The sequence below is a fragment of the Chenopodium quinoa genome, unplaced genomic scaffold (assembly GCF_001683475.1).
Source record: "Chenopodium quinoa cultivar QQ74 unplaced genomic scaffold, ASM168347v1, whole genome shotgun sequence".
NCBI lineage: Eukaryota > Viridiplantae > Streptophyta > Magnoliopsida > Caryophyllales > Amaranthaceae > Chenopodium > Chenopodium quinoa.
In genome coordinates, this window is record NW_018742616.1 from 2,498,802 (window position 1) to 2,510,990 (window position 12,189).

The window sequence follows — 12,189 nt, forward strand, 5'->3', positions numbered from 1 at the left end:
AGGTTCTCCACTATACTTACAATATCCTAAAATGAAAATTTTTCCATGTATAACATGGTTTAAGTCTTGGTTGCAATACCTCATCACGACTTGCATTACTGCATCACGACTGCATTGTACAAAGTAGAATATTTGCCACAAAGCACCCGCATAACGGCATAGCCAACTAATGTGATTTCGCGATGATTACCTTGATTGTGACCACATCCATGATTCAAAACTATGATTAACTACTCTATACTGACCGTCATATCTAGTTTAGGGTTCGCCCCCCCCCCCCCCACCCTTATTTTTAGTAGCAGGATCCCCCTTTACTCGCTATCGTGGTTCTTTTCCTAGAATAAATTTGACACTGTTCTTAATTCTTTTACCATTGTATCAAACTTATGCAAGGCCCAGATTTTATTTTATTGGTAACATTTTTGCCTATACTTCCTGCTCTTTATCATTTTCTTTCAATATCTGAAAAAAATGTCTATTTTTCCTGTTATTTATCTTTTCTTTCTATATCTGAAACTTGTGTACAGTGTTACTGTTTGGGTGTTGAGGACTTGGAACTACTCTCTGGAGAAGAACTGCACTCGCCAAATTCATTTCTTGTGATTTTCAATGGGCTCATTCTTGGCAAGCATAGAAGGCCACAGGTATATATGGTTACTACTCCCTCTGTCTCAATTTAATTGTCACACCAGGCTCTACATAGAGTTTTGTGGATAAGTTGTTGTCTTATCTATTACTCCTGAACTTTATAGTTGTTCGACTTTGACCGGACACATTTTCTAATGCATGATTCTGACCATTGGTATCTTTGATTATCTATTATGTTTGTTATGCATATTTTTTAGTTATACGTCAAGAAAAACCCAAAGACATGAATCATGACATCCATTTTTATATTTTAGTTAAAAATATGGTCAGTATAAGGCATGTGTTAAGGCCGAGTACTATCTGTGGAGCTATGTTTAATGAAGAGAATTTCTGTAGTATTTTAGCTGCTATATATGTGTTGCTAGGATTGAGATTTTTTAATCTCTCTTTCTCTTTTAAAATCAGCATTTCGCCTCTGCCCTGAGAAGATTGAGGAGATCTGGAAAGATTGGCGAGTTTGTCAGCATTTTTGTTAATGAGAAGCAGGTATATCTGCTCTAATCCACTGATAATAATTCTTTAACTAGCCTTGTTTGAACTTGTATCTTATGATTATTCTGTTGCTTTATTATAAGGTTATATGGCTTGGATTATTATGTAATTGTGTGATCTGTATTATTGCTTATCTATTTATGTTTTTTTAAAGCTTTTATTAAAATTGCTAGTGTAGTAGTTTGTCAGTCACTGATTGGCATAATATTTGTCAGTTTGTAAGAAAGCATGTGGGTTATTAGTGCTTAAGAAGAAATTGATTGAATGACTATTCTCTTTGCATTTTTAATTTGTCTAGCCTTTTGTTGGGAAGTACTTTTTGCTTATTTCTTACTTGTCAAGCCTTTTATTGTCAGTTATTGTATGGCATAAACTTTAACAGCCTGTCACTTGTCAAGCCTCTTTGTTTTGATTCATCCCTCTTTGTTTTAGTGAGAGCTGCTTTCATCTCTATTGACTGCTGTGCTTCAGTAACATGCTTTTATGCCTCAGTGATGATGTGCCTCACCACAGTTGTCGGTATTGAAGACTTGATGATGTACCCTTATATCTTTCCCACTAAAGATATGATGACAGACTTGTGAAAATGCCATGGATTATGTTTTAGCCAAATTTAACCTATGTGGTGACACTTGGTTGGGACGTCGGCGTCTAGACTAGGGCTCTGTTTTCTTCAACTGCTTTCTTTTTAATAGAAACTATTTTACCAAATAAACTAATATGTACCGATTAAATCAGATTTCTTTTAGTGATTTCAACTTATTTTTATTTATTTGTACTTGTTGAAATTGATATTTATGCTTTTTTTATTTGTTGAAACTGATTTTTATTTTTCTAAATTTTACAGGTTCACTATAATATTTTGTCGTATGAAATCAACGATTCTTACAGAGCTTAGCTAAATTTTACCTATCGGAACTGATTTTTACCGATTAGAACTTATTTATGATGAATATTATTCTTGTATGGTGAAGTGAAAAGGGCCCAAATGAATGAAATAAAAGACGAAATTCAATTGGCATTATGAAAGAGATATAAGACAGGAGATGGTAACGTTGAGAGCCTACCTAATGTTGCTGATATTAAAGTCTTGAATCTCTTGAGAGAGAGAGCTAAATATGCCACTTGTAATTTAAATGCCGTGCCTTCTGCTTCTAGATGTCTAATGTCTTGATGATATCAGCGTTTCATCTGCAATTGGCTCAATTCTTTGTGAATTGAATTATAAAAAATAGATGTTTTACTCTATTACTTGAAAATATCGTAGGCAATAGTGGATCTTTAGTGTCACAGTTATTTTGTGGACGGACTATTCTTGATAATTTTACAATTTATGTAGCTTGTTCATTCTGGTGTGACGTTATTTGCTTTTACCCGGTGCCTTATGATATGTGAATATAATATACTTGTTATTTTGCAGTGTTGTGTGTATATTGCATCTGATGGAGGTCGTGTTTGTCGTCCACTTGTAATTGCTGATAAAGGTGTATCAAGGATCAAACATCATCATATGAAAGAGTTACTGGTGAGTTAGGTGCAATGTTAACATGGTAACAAAAAAAAATAGAATTATGCTAAACGAACCATCATGCTTTTGTAGGATGGAGTGCGCACTTTTGATGACTTTTTGCGTGAGGGTTTGATTGAGTATCTAGATGTTAATGAGGAAAACAATGCCTTGGTTAGCTTCTTAATTACTTAATTGCAATATGTATCTGTTTGCCTTTTCCATGCAATGTAAAAATTATATATATGTGTGTTTTTGTTAGATCGCATTGTATGAAGACCAAGCCCAACTGGAGACAACTCATATCGAAATTGAGCCGTTCACAATCTTGGGTGTTATTTCTGGGTTGATCCCTTATCCCCATCACAATCAGTCGCCTAGAAATACGTATCAGGCATGTATCAGCCATTATTAACTGGAAAATGAATAAGAACTTGAGAAGTGTACTTCTTTACTTCCTTTTCTATTCTTCTACTGAACTGTGGAATTTCTTTTTGCTCTCTAGTGTGCTATGGGAAAGCAAGCCATGGGAAATATTGCTTATAATCAGGCAAGTATCCATCTCATCATGCTCTTTCTATTGTCAAATCCTTTTTTTTCTTTTTTCTTTTTTCTTTTTTCCTTTTTTTTTTTTTTTTTTTTTTTTTTTTTTTTTTGTGATGCAGATTTATTCTTATACTTTTCCATGGTCAACAATTGTTTTTTTTGGCTTTGTCAGTGATCTGTAACTCTATTTGTGGAAGTTAAGATACAGAAATTTGTTGTCAGGACTGACCAAGATAGAGTAGGATAGGCTGAGGCTTTAACATATGTTTGTTTCAATGATTATATTTCCCACAACCTTAACAAGATGTCCATGACTTTTTGCTTGGTTTAAACAAGGTTCATCGAGTTGCCAATTTAAGTATCACAGCAATAATCACTTTACATTTTTGTAAAATATGGTATTGAATGAATTCATGTGCGATTGGATTCTTAATGAAACTTTCATATATAGGGTGATATTGACCTTACTGAATTACTAGTAGATGGTGTTAGGGAGTGCACTTAGTGTTTGAGAGAGAGTGTAATGCTACTCATCTTTGGATACCCGGTTGCTTTCTTATCGCTTATTGGCTGAGTTCTGAATCAATTAAATTATGTGCTGTTGCATCATCTTTGTTAAGTAATACTACTCTCTAATGTCTGTAATAGACAGATTTCGTGATTTATAAGATATTTTGGTCTAACTGCATTAAATGCTCTTGTAACTGCCAAAGCGGGTTGAAGTGGTAAGATACTGGTTGATACTGGTTTCTGGCTCTTTGCACCATCCTGTTCTGACATGATTGATCATTTTAATTAATTTATTTATTTTTATCTCCATCTGAATTTTATTTAAAGAATTTTTTTTTTTCAAAAGTTATATTGAAAATTAATCTCAAGGGAGTCAAGGCGCTTTTGGATGCCTTAGTTTCAATCTTTTTATGCATGATCTTCTTTGTAGCCATTTTTTTTTTTTGTTTACATATTATTGTGATCTTGCTCTATAAACATCTTCTCTCTTTAGATACTTTTGGCTGTCTAGATTTTTGTTGTACTCTTGTTCAAGCTGGAGGACATCAAGGAAACATGTTTCCTTGTATTCATTTCGTTGTAATCTTGTCTTAATTACTGCCTCTTGCTTATATTGATTTATGATGAGCTAATTGTACATTATGTTATTGCTTGTCAATGATGTAGCTCTTCAGGATGGACACATTACTATATCTTTTAGTATATCCTCAAAGACCATTGTTGACGACAAAAACAATCGAATTGGTATGTTCACTAACTTATTGTACTTGGCTACTTGCCGATCTATATTATTTTCTTTATTTTTTCTCAGAGGAGAATTTTTTATTGCGAGTGTTATCAATGAGCATGGATCCCCTTTTTAACCTTGTCTTTTTCCTTTGAAAATGAGTTTGAGTCTATTTCACCAAATGGTGGTTATTGACTGGAAAAACTAAATAGAAACAGCCTGTTAAAGCCAAAGACTTTTTCTGAGCATGTGGCTTTGTACTTATTTACAGGTGAAGTATGACAAGCTTGGTGCTGGACAGAATGCAACTGTTGCTGTAATGAGCTATACTGGATACGATATAGAGGATGCTATAGTTATGAACAAATCATCATTAGATCGTGGTTTTGGGCGTTGTATAGTGATGAAAAAGTATTATTTAAATTTAAGCAAGTGACTAATTTATATTCTTCAATTTTGTACAATGACTGATTTCTTTTTGTCATGTTGTCTTGTGTCTGCCATTTGATAGGAAGAGTGCAATTATGCAGAGGTACGAGAATAATGCATCTGAAAGAATACTTCCCCCTACAAGAGAAGGATATGCTGCAGAAAGAATGCAGGTAATACATCAATTCTTTGACAATCTGAATATCTTTTGTTCAGTGTGACATGCCACTTTGTGAAAGGTCTGTGCGCTTTTTTTCTCTTCTTTTTCTGTTGGGTCGTGTGCATGCTTGTGTGTTGTTGATTATAAGTTGTGTGTTAGGGATTAATATTTTTTTTAAGGCAATGAATTAATTAATATTCTGTGTCTAAAAGTCCAAAAGTTATCATTTGTCACTTATTAATTCAGATAAAATTACAGCCTATGTACCATTGTTGTAGGGTGACAAAACATGTCTATTATGGAAAGCTGTTGAAACAACAAAAGATATGCTACTTTTACCCTTTAAATATTCTCAAGAGTTGTTGAGATTTTGTGAGCAACTATAATTAAATCTGTGTAGCCTTGATCTTTATTGTGTTGGAATGTATATATGAATTATATTTTCGTTCGACATTACTCTTAAATGTGAATCCAATTTATGCTTTTTCCAGGATACAGTTATAATTTTTTTCCATGACTGATGTACATCATACAAAAATATTTTTGGTAGCTATAAATATAGATGACTTGAGAATGTTTAGGGCATCCCACATACATGTGGCTAGGCAACTAGTAGATTTACACAATGAAGCACGGGTACGCCATTGATGTGCCATATCCCGTACCAAGGACGTATGGCGTTTCCTTGAAAAGTGGTACGTCCCAATCGAGCCTAGGCCATTCTAAAAAAACTCTTTTACTTACCTGATAACCGACCACCTGTAGAACCCTAAAAAACTGTTCAATATCTATGGTGACAAATTGCGACTACTTGGTCATTTGTCGGCGTGCCAGTTTGTGTGAAAGAGAGAGTTGTTGTGGTTGGTCTAACTTCCAACACCATGGTCAACGACAACTAGGGATGGCAATGGGTTTGGACACTCGTAGACCTTGTCGGACCCTACCCTAAAATGCGAGTATGGGTCCAATTTTTATAGACCCTATGGGTACGGGTAGGGTATGGGTATAAGTATAGGTGGTATCAAGTAGGGTTTAGGGTTCGGGTACAATGTGTTTGGACACAAACCCTACTCGCGTACCCGTCAAAACCCCAGTACTTAGACCCTCCCAATTTTTACTAAATTAAAAAAAAAAAAATCAAAATCAAATAATACTTGTAAAACCCTAAGTATGTAAGGTGCTTATAGTCGGCTTGCCGCATATCCCACATTTCGTTTCAGCAATCCAAAGTTCCAATTTCCAAACATAGAAACCTTAAGTCCTCGACTTCATTACTTCACCGCATTTTGTTTTGCCGAGTAGCCGGTCTCAGGCAACCATCTACATCGCCGGTGTTATAACGGATGCAAGAAAGAACAAATATTGAATGTAAAATTAACAAGAAAAAACACACAGATTTATGTGGTTCACCAACAACGTGTAGGTTACGTCCACGGGCAGGTGAGAGTAATAGTTTTATTGATCTTAGGGAATACAGATTACAGATTCAGAACAGATTTGAGACCAATCACAGAAAACAGATTGATTGTCTCAGATTTCTAATGTTATCTCTTTCAGATGAGAAATACACAAAAGACTCAGATTTTTTAATAATCACTCAATGACACTCAAACGGCTACAACTAAACCTAGGGGGTATATATAGCAGTCCGGAATAAGATAGATAGACGCGCAGAAAAACGCTGACTGCCTTAGCATTAAACGTCGCGCACAGCCAAACCACTTGCGCGCGTGCGCGACCGAGCTCTCGCTCGCTGTCGAGTGAGCTCGACTCAACCGCACCTAAATACCTTTGCGACCTATAGCTCGCTCGCCAAGGAGCTATAGTGACGAAGCTACCTCGCAAGCTACCGCTCACTACTCCACGACTTGAAAACAGATTCAAAGGCATACTTCTTACAAATCTCCACCTTGACTTGTACTGGACGCATTGATCACAATGCCAAATGTACCACATGGATATAACAGAAAACTGATAACCAGAAACCAGATTTGCCTTCGCTAGGCACCAGATTTGCCGATTCAAAGGCACCAGATTTGCCTTCGCTAGGCACCAGATTTGCTCTGTCGAGCACCATATCCAGCTCGTCGGGCACAGATTAGCCCCTAAGACCACTAATAGCTTCAAATAGTTTGTAAGTCCAAGCAATCTGCGAAACCAGATTCGAACAAACGGCTTGCCAATGCTTCTCCCTAACACGAGCAACACCTCCCTTGGACGACTCAGATATATCCACCTCTCCAACAGATAGTGCAAAAGCCACCTTGTCTTCCCAACCCTGTTTTTGGGGAGAGTTCCCAAAGCTTACAAACTAGGTTGACTCGATTTCAACGGCGAAGATTGTGGCGCTTTAGATTTAGACTTAGATTGTGAGTGTTGACTAATCTTTCCCGGACGTGGACCATCTCCCCCACCTAGAGTGACTTTATGCTCCACCTGTTTCTCGATGATGTGACAACACCATACTCAGAACCAAATAACATAGACCCTTGCAACACATACAATGTCTCCCGTTTAACACCCTTCAAAAATGCCTTTGAACCCTTGTAGACATACAACCCTCCACCTTCATCTTTAAAATTGAAACCTTTTCTGGCTAGAAGACCAAGTGAAATTAGATTTCCTCGTGACTCGTGGAACATGCCTTAACATTGTTCAACATACAGAGTTTACCATCACGTGTCCGAACTCTGATAGACCCTATACCAACTGTTTTGCAGACTTTGTTGTTGGCCATAGTAACATATGATAAGACGCCCCCCTAATCTAGAATCCACACATCAGAGTGATGCACATGTTCATCAGCAATCAGGAGATAGTCCTCTTTTGAACTGGTGTCTCCATCTGCAATATCTGCAAACTTGTAATTTTCCTGTTGTCTCATCTTCTTGGGACATTCAGATTTCCGGCATCCTGATCATCATGTAAGACGCCTTGTGGCGCAATTGTCTAGTATGGAGAGAGCGTATCTGACCTCCTCTAGAGACACTGTCTCTTTACCAATAATACAAGACCGCACAAAATTCTCTCATATGACATTGGCAAAGACACTAACAGAATTAAGGCAGCATCCTCATCCTCAATCTTAACATCAATATTACGCAATTCTAGCATAATCGTATTCAATTGATCTAAGTGTTCTCTAAGGGATGTACCTTCAGACATTCGCCGCAAACCGAACGGACGTTGCTTCAATAGCAACTTATTGGTTAAAGACTTCGTTATGTATAAACTCTCCAGCTTCAACCACAAACCCGATGCGGTTTCCTCCTTCGCGACCTCAGTGATAATCGTCGAGTGTGCCTTCTCCTCCAAGATTGCCATCTCAGCGGTTATTGGGTCTGATGACTTCTTATTCAACGGCGCCTATGGCCCTTGTTGCCTCAACAAAGCTCACATCTTGATCTGCCACTTAATAAAACTATTCCTCCTCGTGAATTTGTCAATGTTCACATTCAAAGCAGCCATCTTTCTCACCACAGTTAAACCCTAGGCCCCGAACCTATGCTCTGATACCAGTTTGTTATAACGGATGCAAGAAAAAACAAATATTGAATGTAAAATTAACATGGAAAAACAGACACAAATTTATGTGGTTCACCAACAATGTGTTGGCTACGCCCACGGGCAGGCAAGAGTAATAGTTTTATTGATCTTAGGGAATACAGATTACAAATTCAGAACAGATTTGAGACCAATCACAAAAAACAGATTGATTATCTCTCAAATTTCTAGATCTCACGGATTAGAAATACACAAAAGTCTCTCAAATTTTTGAATAATCACTCTATGACACTCACACGGCTACAAATAACCCTAGGGGGTATATATAGTACTCCGAATAAGATAGATAGACGCGCAGAAAAACGCCGACGCCCTCAGCATTAAATGCCGCCCCACGAAGTTACGCTGACCCTCCACGCGCAACCAAACCACTTGTGCGCAGTGCGCTGTCGAGCGAGTTCTCGCTTGCTGTCGAGTGAGCTCTCCCTCGACCCAGCACACCTAAATACCTCTGCGAGCTATTGCTCGCTCCCCAAGGAGCTATAGCTCCAAATTCGTTGCAATCTTCAACCTTGCCAACAAACTATTGAGCTACCTCGCGAGCTACCGCTCACTACTCCAAGACCTGAAAACAGATTCAAGGCATATTTCTTACAGACGGTTTTATAATTGTTTTACGATTTGTCAAATTAATTGTTAATGCTCTTATGTATTAGTTTTTTAAATTTTTGCGTGCTATATACAATCGTACACTAAAATTACGATTATTAATCAGGGGGAAAAAAAAAGGTAAAGGACCGTGATTGGACACTGGACCCTACCCAGACTTGCTAGTGTCATAAGTGTTAAAACTAACATGGAAGAGTGGAAGTTGTATGAGTTATTTCCACCCTTACATGTAAAATATTGGAATATTGCAGGAGTCATTGTAAGAAGAAATTTAGGGTATACTTTTTTAAGGTTCTATGAAAGTTTTGTGCTGATATATTAAATGGAGTGCTATATATTGGTAGAAATTGGTTTAATCATAAGTTTCAAAATTGACATGGAAGAGTGGGAGTTGTCTCTTTCGTGTTGTATTCATCATTTGGAAGGCTAAGATATCCTTTTTGTGTTGGTGGTGATGTGGGCAATATTGTTGTTTTTATTTATTTATTTATTTATTTATTTATTAAATCTTTACTCATTAAACCAATTTAGCCCACTCTTGGGCATTTGGGTTGGCATGACCTAACACATGATACATTGTGCTTTCATAGCCAACACATTAGACAGATGATGGCTAACACATATACATTTTGGGAGGATGTTAGAGATGGGAGTGGCCATTTTGTGTCTATTTCCCTCAATTATATAACTTGTCCACTTTACTTTACACTCCTATTTCCTTATTCCACTCTTGCAATGGTTGGGATCTTCATTTATGGAGACATCATTGTGATAGGGAAATAAATGAACACCTTGGTTTTCTCGGTTAATTGAAGGTAGAGGATTCTAGGAGGTGGTTGAGGGATTTATTGGGCTGCTCAACTTCCAAGTCTTTGGTTTGCTTACATCCCTAGTTATCCTCTCTTCCCAATTGACAAATTTATTGGAAGGCCAGGTTCCTCTTTCACTGGACATGTGCATGTTGTGTGGTGCCAATAGTCAGTCGTGCTTGCCTGCGTTCCTTCATTGTGAGATGGTGAGTAATATTTTGAGGCAGCTGTTTGCTGTGTACAGGTAGTCCTGGATCCGTCGTACTTTTTTGTATTGTTGTAAATTTGTGTTTTGGTCGTTTAAAGGCAAAGCAGATGTTGTGGCTTTATCATGATGCTGTTGTGCCTGTAGTTAATAGTTAGAACGGAGTGCACAAATAGTCTCTGGAACCATTCCAACTTGTGATCTGCTTTCTGGGATAAACTAACTTGTTTAGCATCTTTGTGGATTACAAATTTGTAATCAGTTTCTGCTGCTATGAGGACTAATTCTCCTATGTATTTTCTGCTTTCTATTCATATAGATTAAGTAATCTTTTTTCCAAATAACAATTACACTTTTATAGCATTTTTCACTAAGCAACTTTTGTTACTTGTTTAGGCATTGGATGATGACGGTATTGCTGCTCCTGGACAAATCATTCGACAAGATGACTTCTTAGTTAACAAGTCCACACCAAAGATTACAAAGGGGCCAATCACCTCAGGAGTGATACCAGATAGGTTGTTTGATTTTTCATTTTATTCCGGTTGCTTATTTATGCCCTGTCCCAAAATAATGTGCTACTTTGGAGAACCATCTCAAGGAAGGTTCTTTAGGAAAGTAAAGGTAGAGAATGGTGAAGGAGCACATGGTTTTAATGAATCACTTGTTCTTTTTACCTCTTCCTCTTGTCCATTCCTAAATCTTCTTATGTGAAATGGTTTACTGTATTAACTATGTGGAACGTTATTATGGGATGCCTAAAACTTTAAAAATCTGATATAGTAACATTTTGATGTAACTTGGTATGGCTTCTCCAGTGAGTATAGGCCCACACCTTTCAAACTTAGTGGTCTTGCTGGAGATAATTCAGTGATAGATAGAGTGGCACTCTTCGCAGACAAGAATAGCAACATGTGTATAAATTTCATAATTCGCCAAACTCGTCGTCCAGAGGTAACTGCAATTATGTTCATTTTTCAATACAACATCCATTTGTCATATTAAAACATACACTGATTCTGTCTTGCAGGTTGGTGACAAGTTTAGCAGCAGACATGGGCAGAAAGGTGTATGTGGTACCATTGTTCAGCAAGAGGATTTTGTTTTCTCTGAGCGTGGCATATGTCCAGATCTGATTATGAATCCCCATGGGTTTCCAAGGTATTCTTCTGCTCAACACCACCTCCACTAAGATTTGATGTAGACAAGATTTGATATAATGAACGAGAACCACCTTCCTAGACTTTAGTCATCTAAGCTTTTCTTCTAAATTTTGATTTATTTTAGTTGATGTCACAGTAATTTTATTCTACTTTTGCCAAACAATATAGTATGAGTAGATGATAACCGAAGAAGTTGATGCTTATCACACCAAACTCACAAGTTTAATCTTTTTTGCTGAAATGTATTCATAGAAAGTTTAACTGTCAGAGGGGAATCATATTTATTACCAATTGTGTGTTTTGTGCATTGTTATTGGGGAATCTGGGGGCATATGCTCTTACATGGAGGAATAGCTTTTTCATGTTAACTATATAGGAAACTATTGGGTTGGGAGTTTGGGACTCTGATAATCATTTGCAGTTGACTTCTTTAGGAGGCATAAGAGGAGAAGATCATCTTGGCTGCCAACTTGCATGCCTATTCCTTGGGATTCTATTTCAAATTGCAAATAATTTCTTGCTTTTTTGGGTGTAAATGACATGAAACATTTTTTTTTTTCCCAAAAAGTTCTTTGGTGGAAGTCTATATTCTCTTTTTCAATGTACGCTTCTTCATTGTCTCTATGATGTTACTTCTCTTCATCTTACAGTGTTTGGCCAAGATAAATCTTTGGGAGTCTATAATTTTCTGTTAGATGTTTAAATTATTTTTTTTCAGTGAAAGTGAATGTGGTTTTGAAATGGACTACAAATGATATTCTATCCCTTTGAGAAGTACCGAAGATAATAACAAAACCTTTAATACATAGCTGTAATAAGG

At 36.9% G+C, this 12,189-nt stretch overlaps 1 protein-coding gene across 2 annotated transcripts in view; it reads left to right on the forward strand.

Annotated features, from left to right (window-relative positions):
* Positions 1-12,189, forward strand: part of LOC110721618 (DNA-directed RNA polymerase III subunit 2-like) — a 37,987-nt gene that overhangs the window by 12,854 nt on the left and 12,944 nt on the right. For both annotated transcript variants that reach the window (XM_021900804.1, XM_021900805.1), the window contains 12 exons: positions 528-644; positions 1,054-1,134; positions 2,561-2,665; positions 2,741-2,821; positions 2,910-3,041; positions 3,153-3,197; positions 4,370-4,447; positions 4,702-4,841; positions 4,942-5,032; positions 10,603-10,724; positions 11,025-11,160; positions 11,237-11,367. In XM_021900804.1, coding sequence (XP_021756496.1) covers positions 528-644; positions 1,054-1,134; positions 2,561-2,665; positions 2,741-2,821; positions 2,910-3,041; positions 3,153-3,197; positions 4,370-4,447; positions 4,702-4,841; positions 4,942-5,032; positions 10,603-10,724; positions 11,025-11,160; positions 11,237-11,367 — 1,259 coding nt within the window. The remainder of the gene's footprint in view (positions 1-527; positions 645-1,053; positions 1,135-2,560; positions 2,666-2,740; positions 2,822-2,909; positions 3,042-3,152; positions 3,198-4,369; positions 4,448-4,701; positions 4,842-4,941; positions 5,033-10,602; positions 10,725-11,024; positions 11,161-11,236; positions 11,368-12,189) is intronic.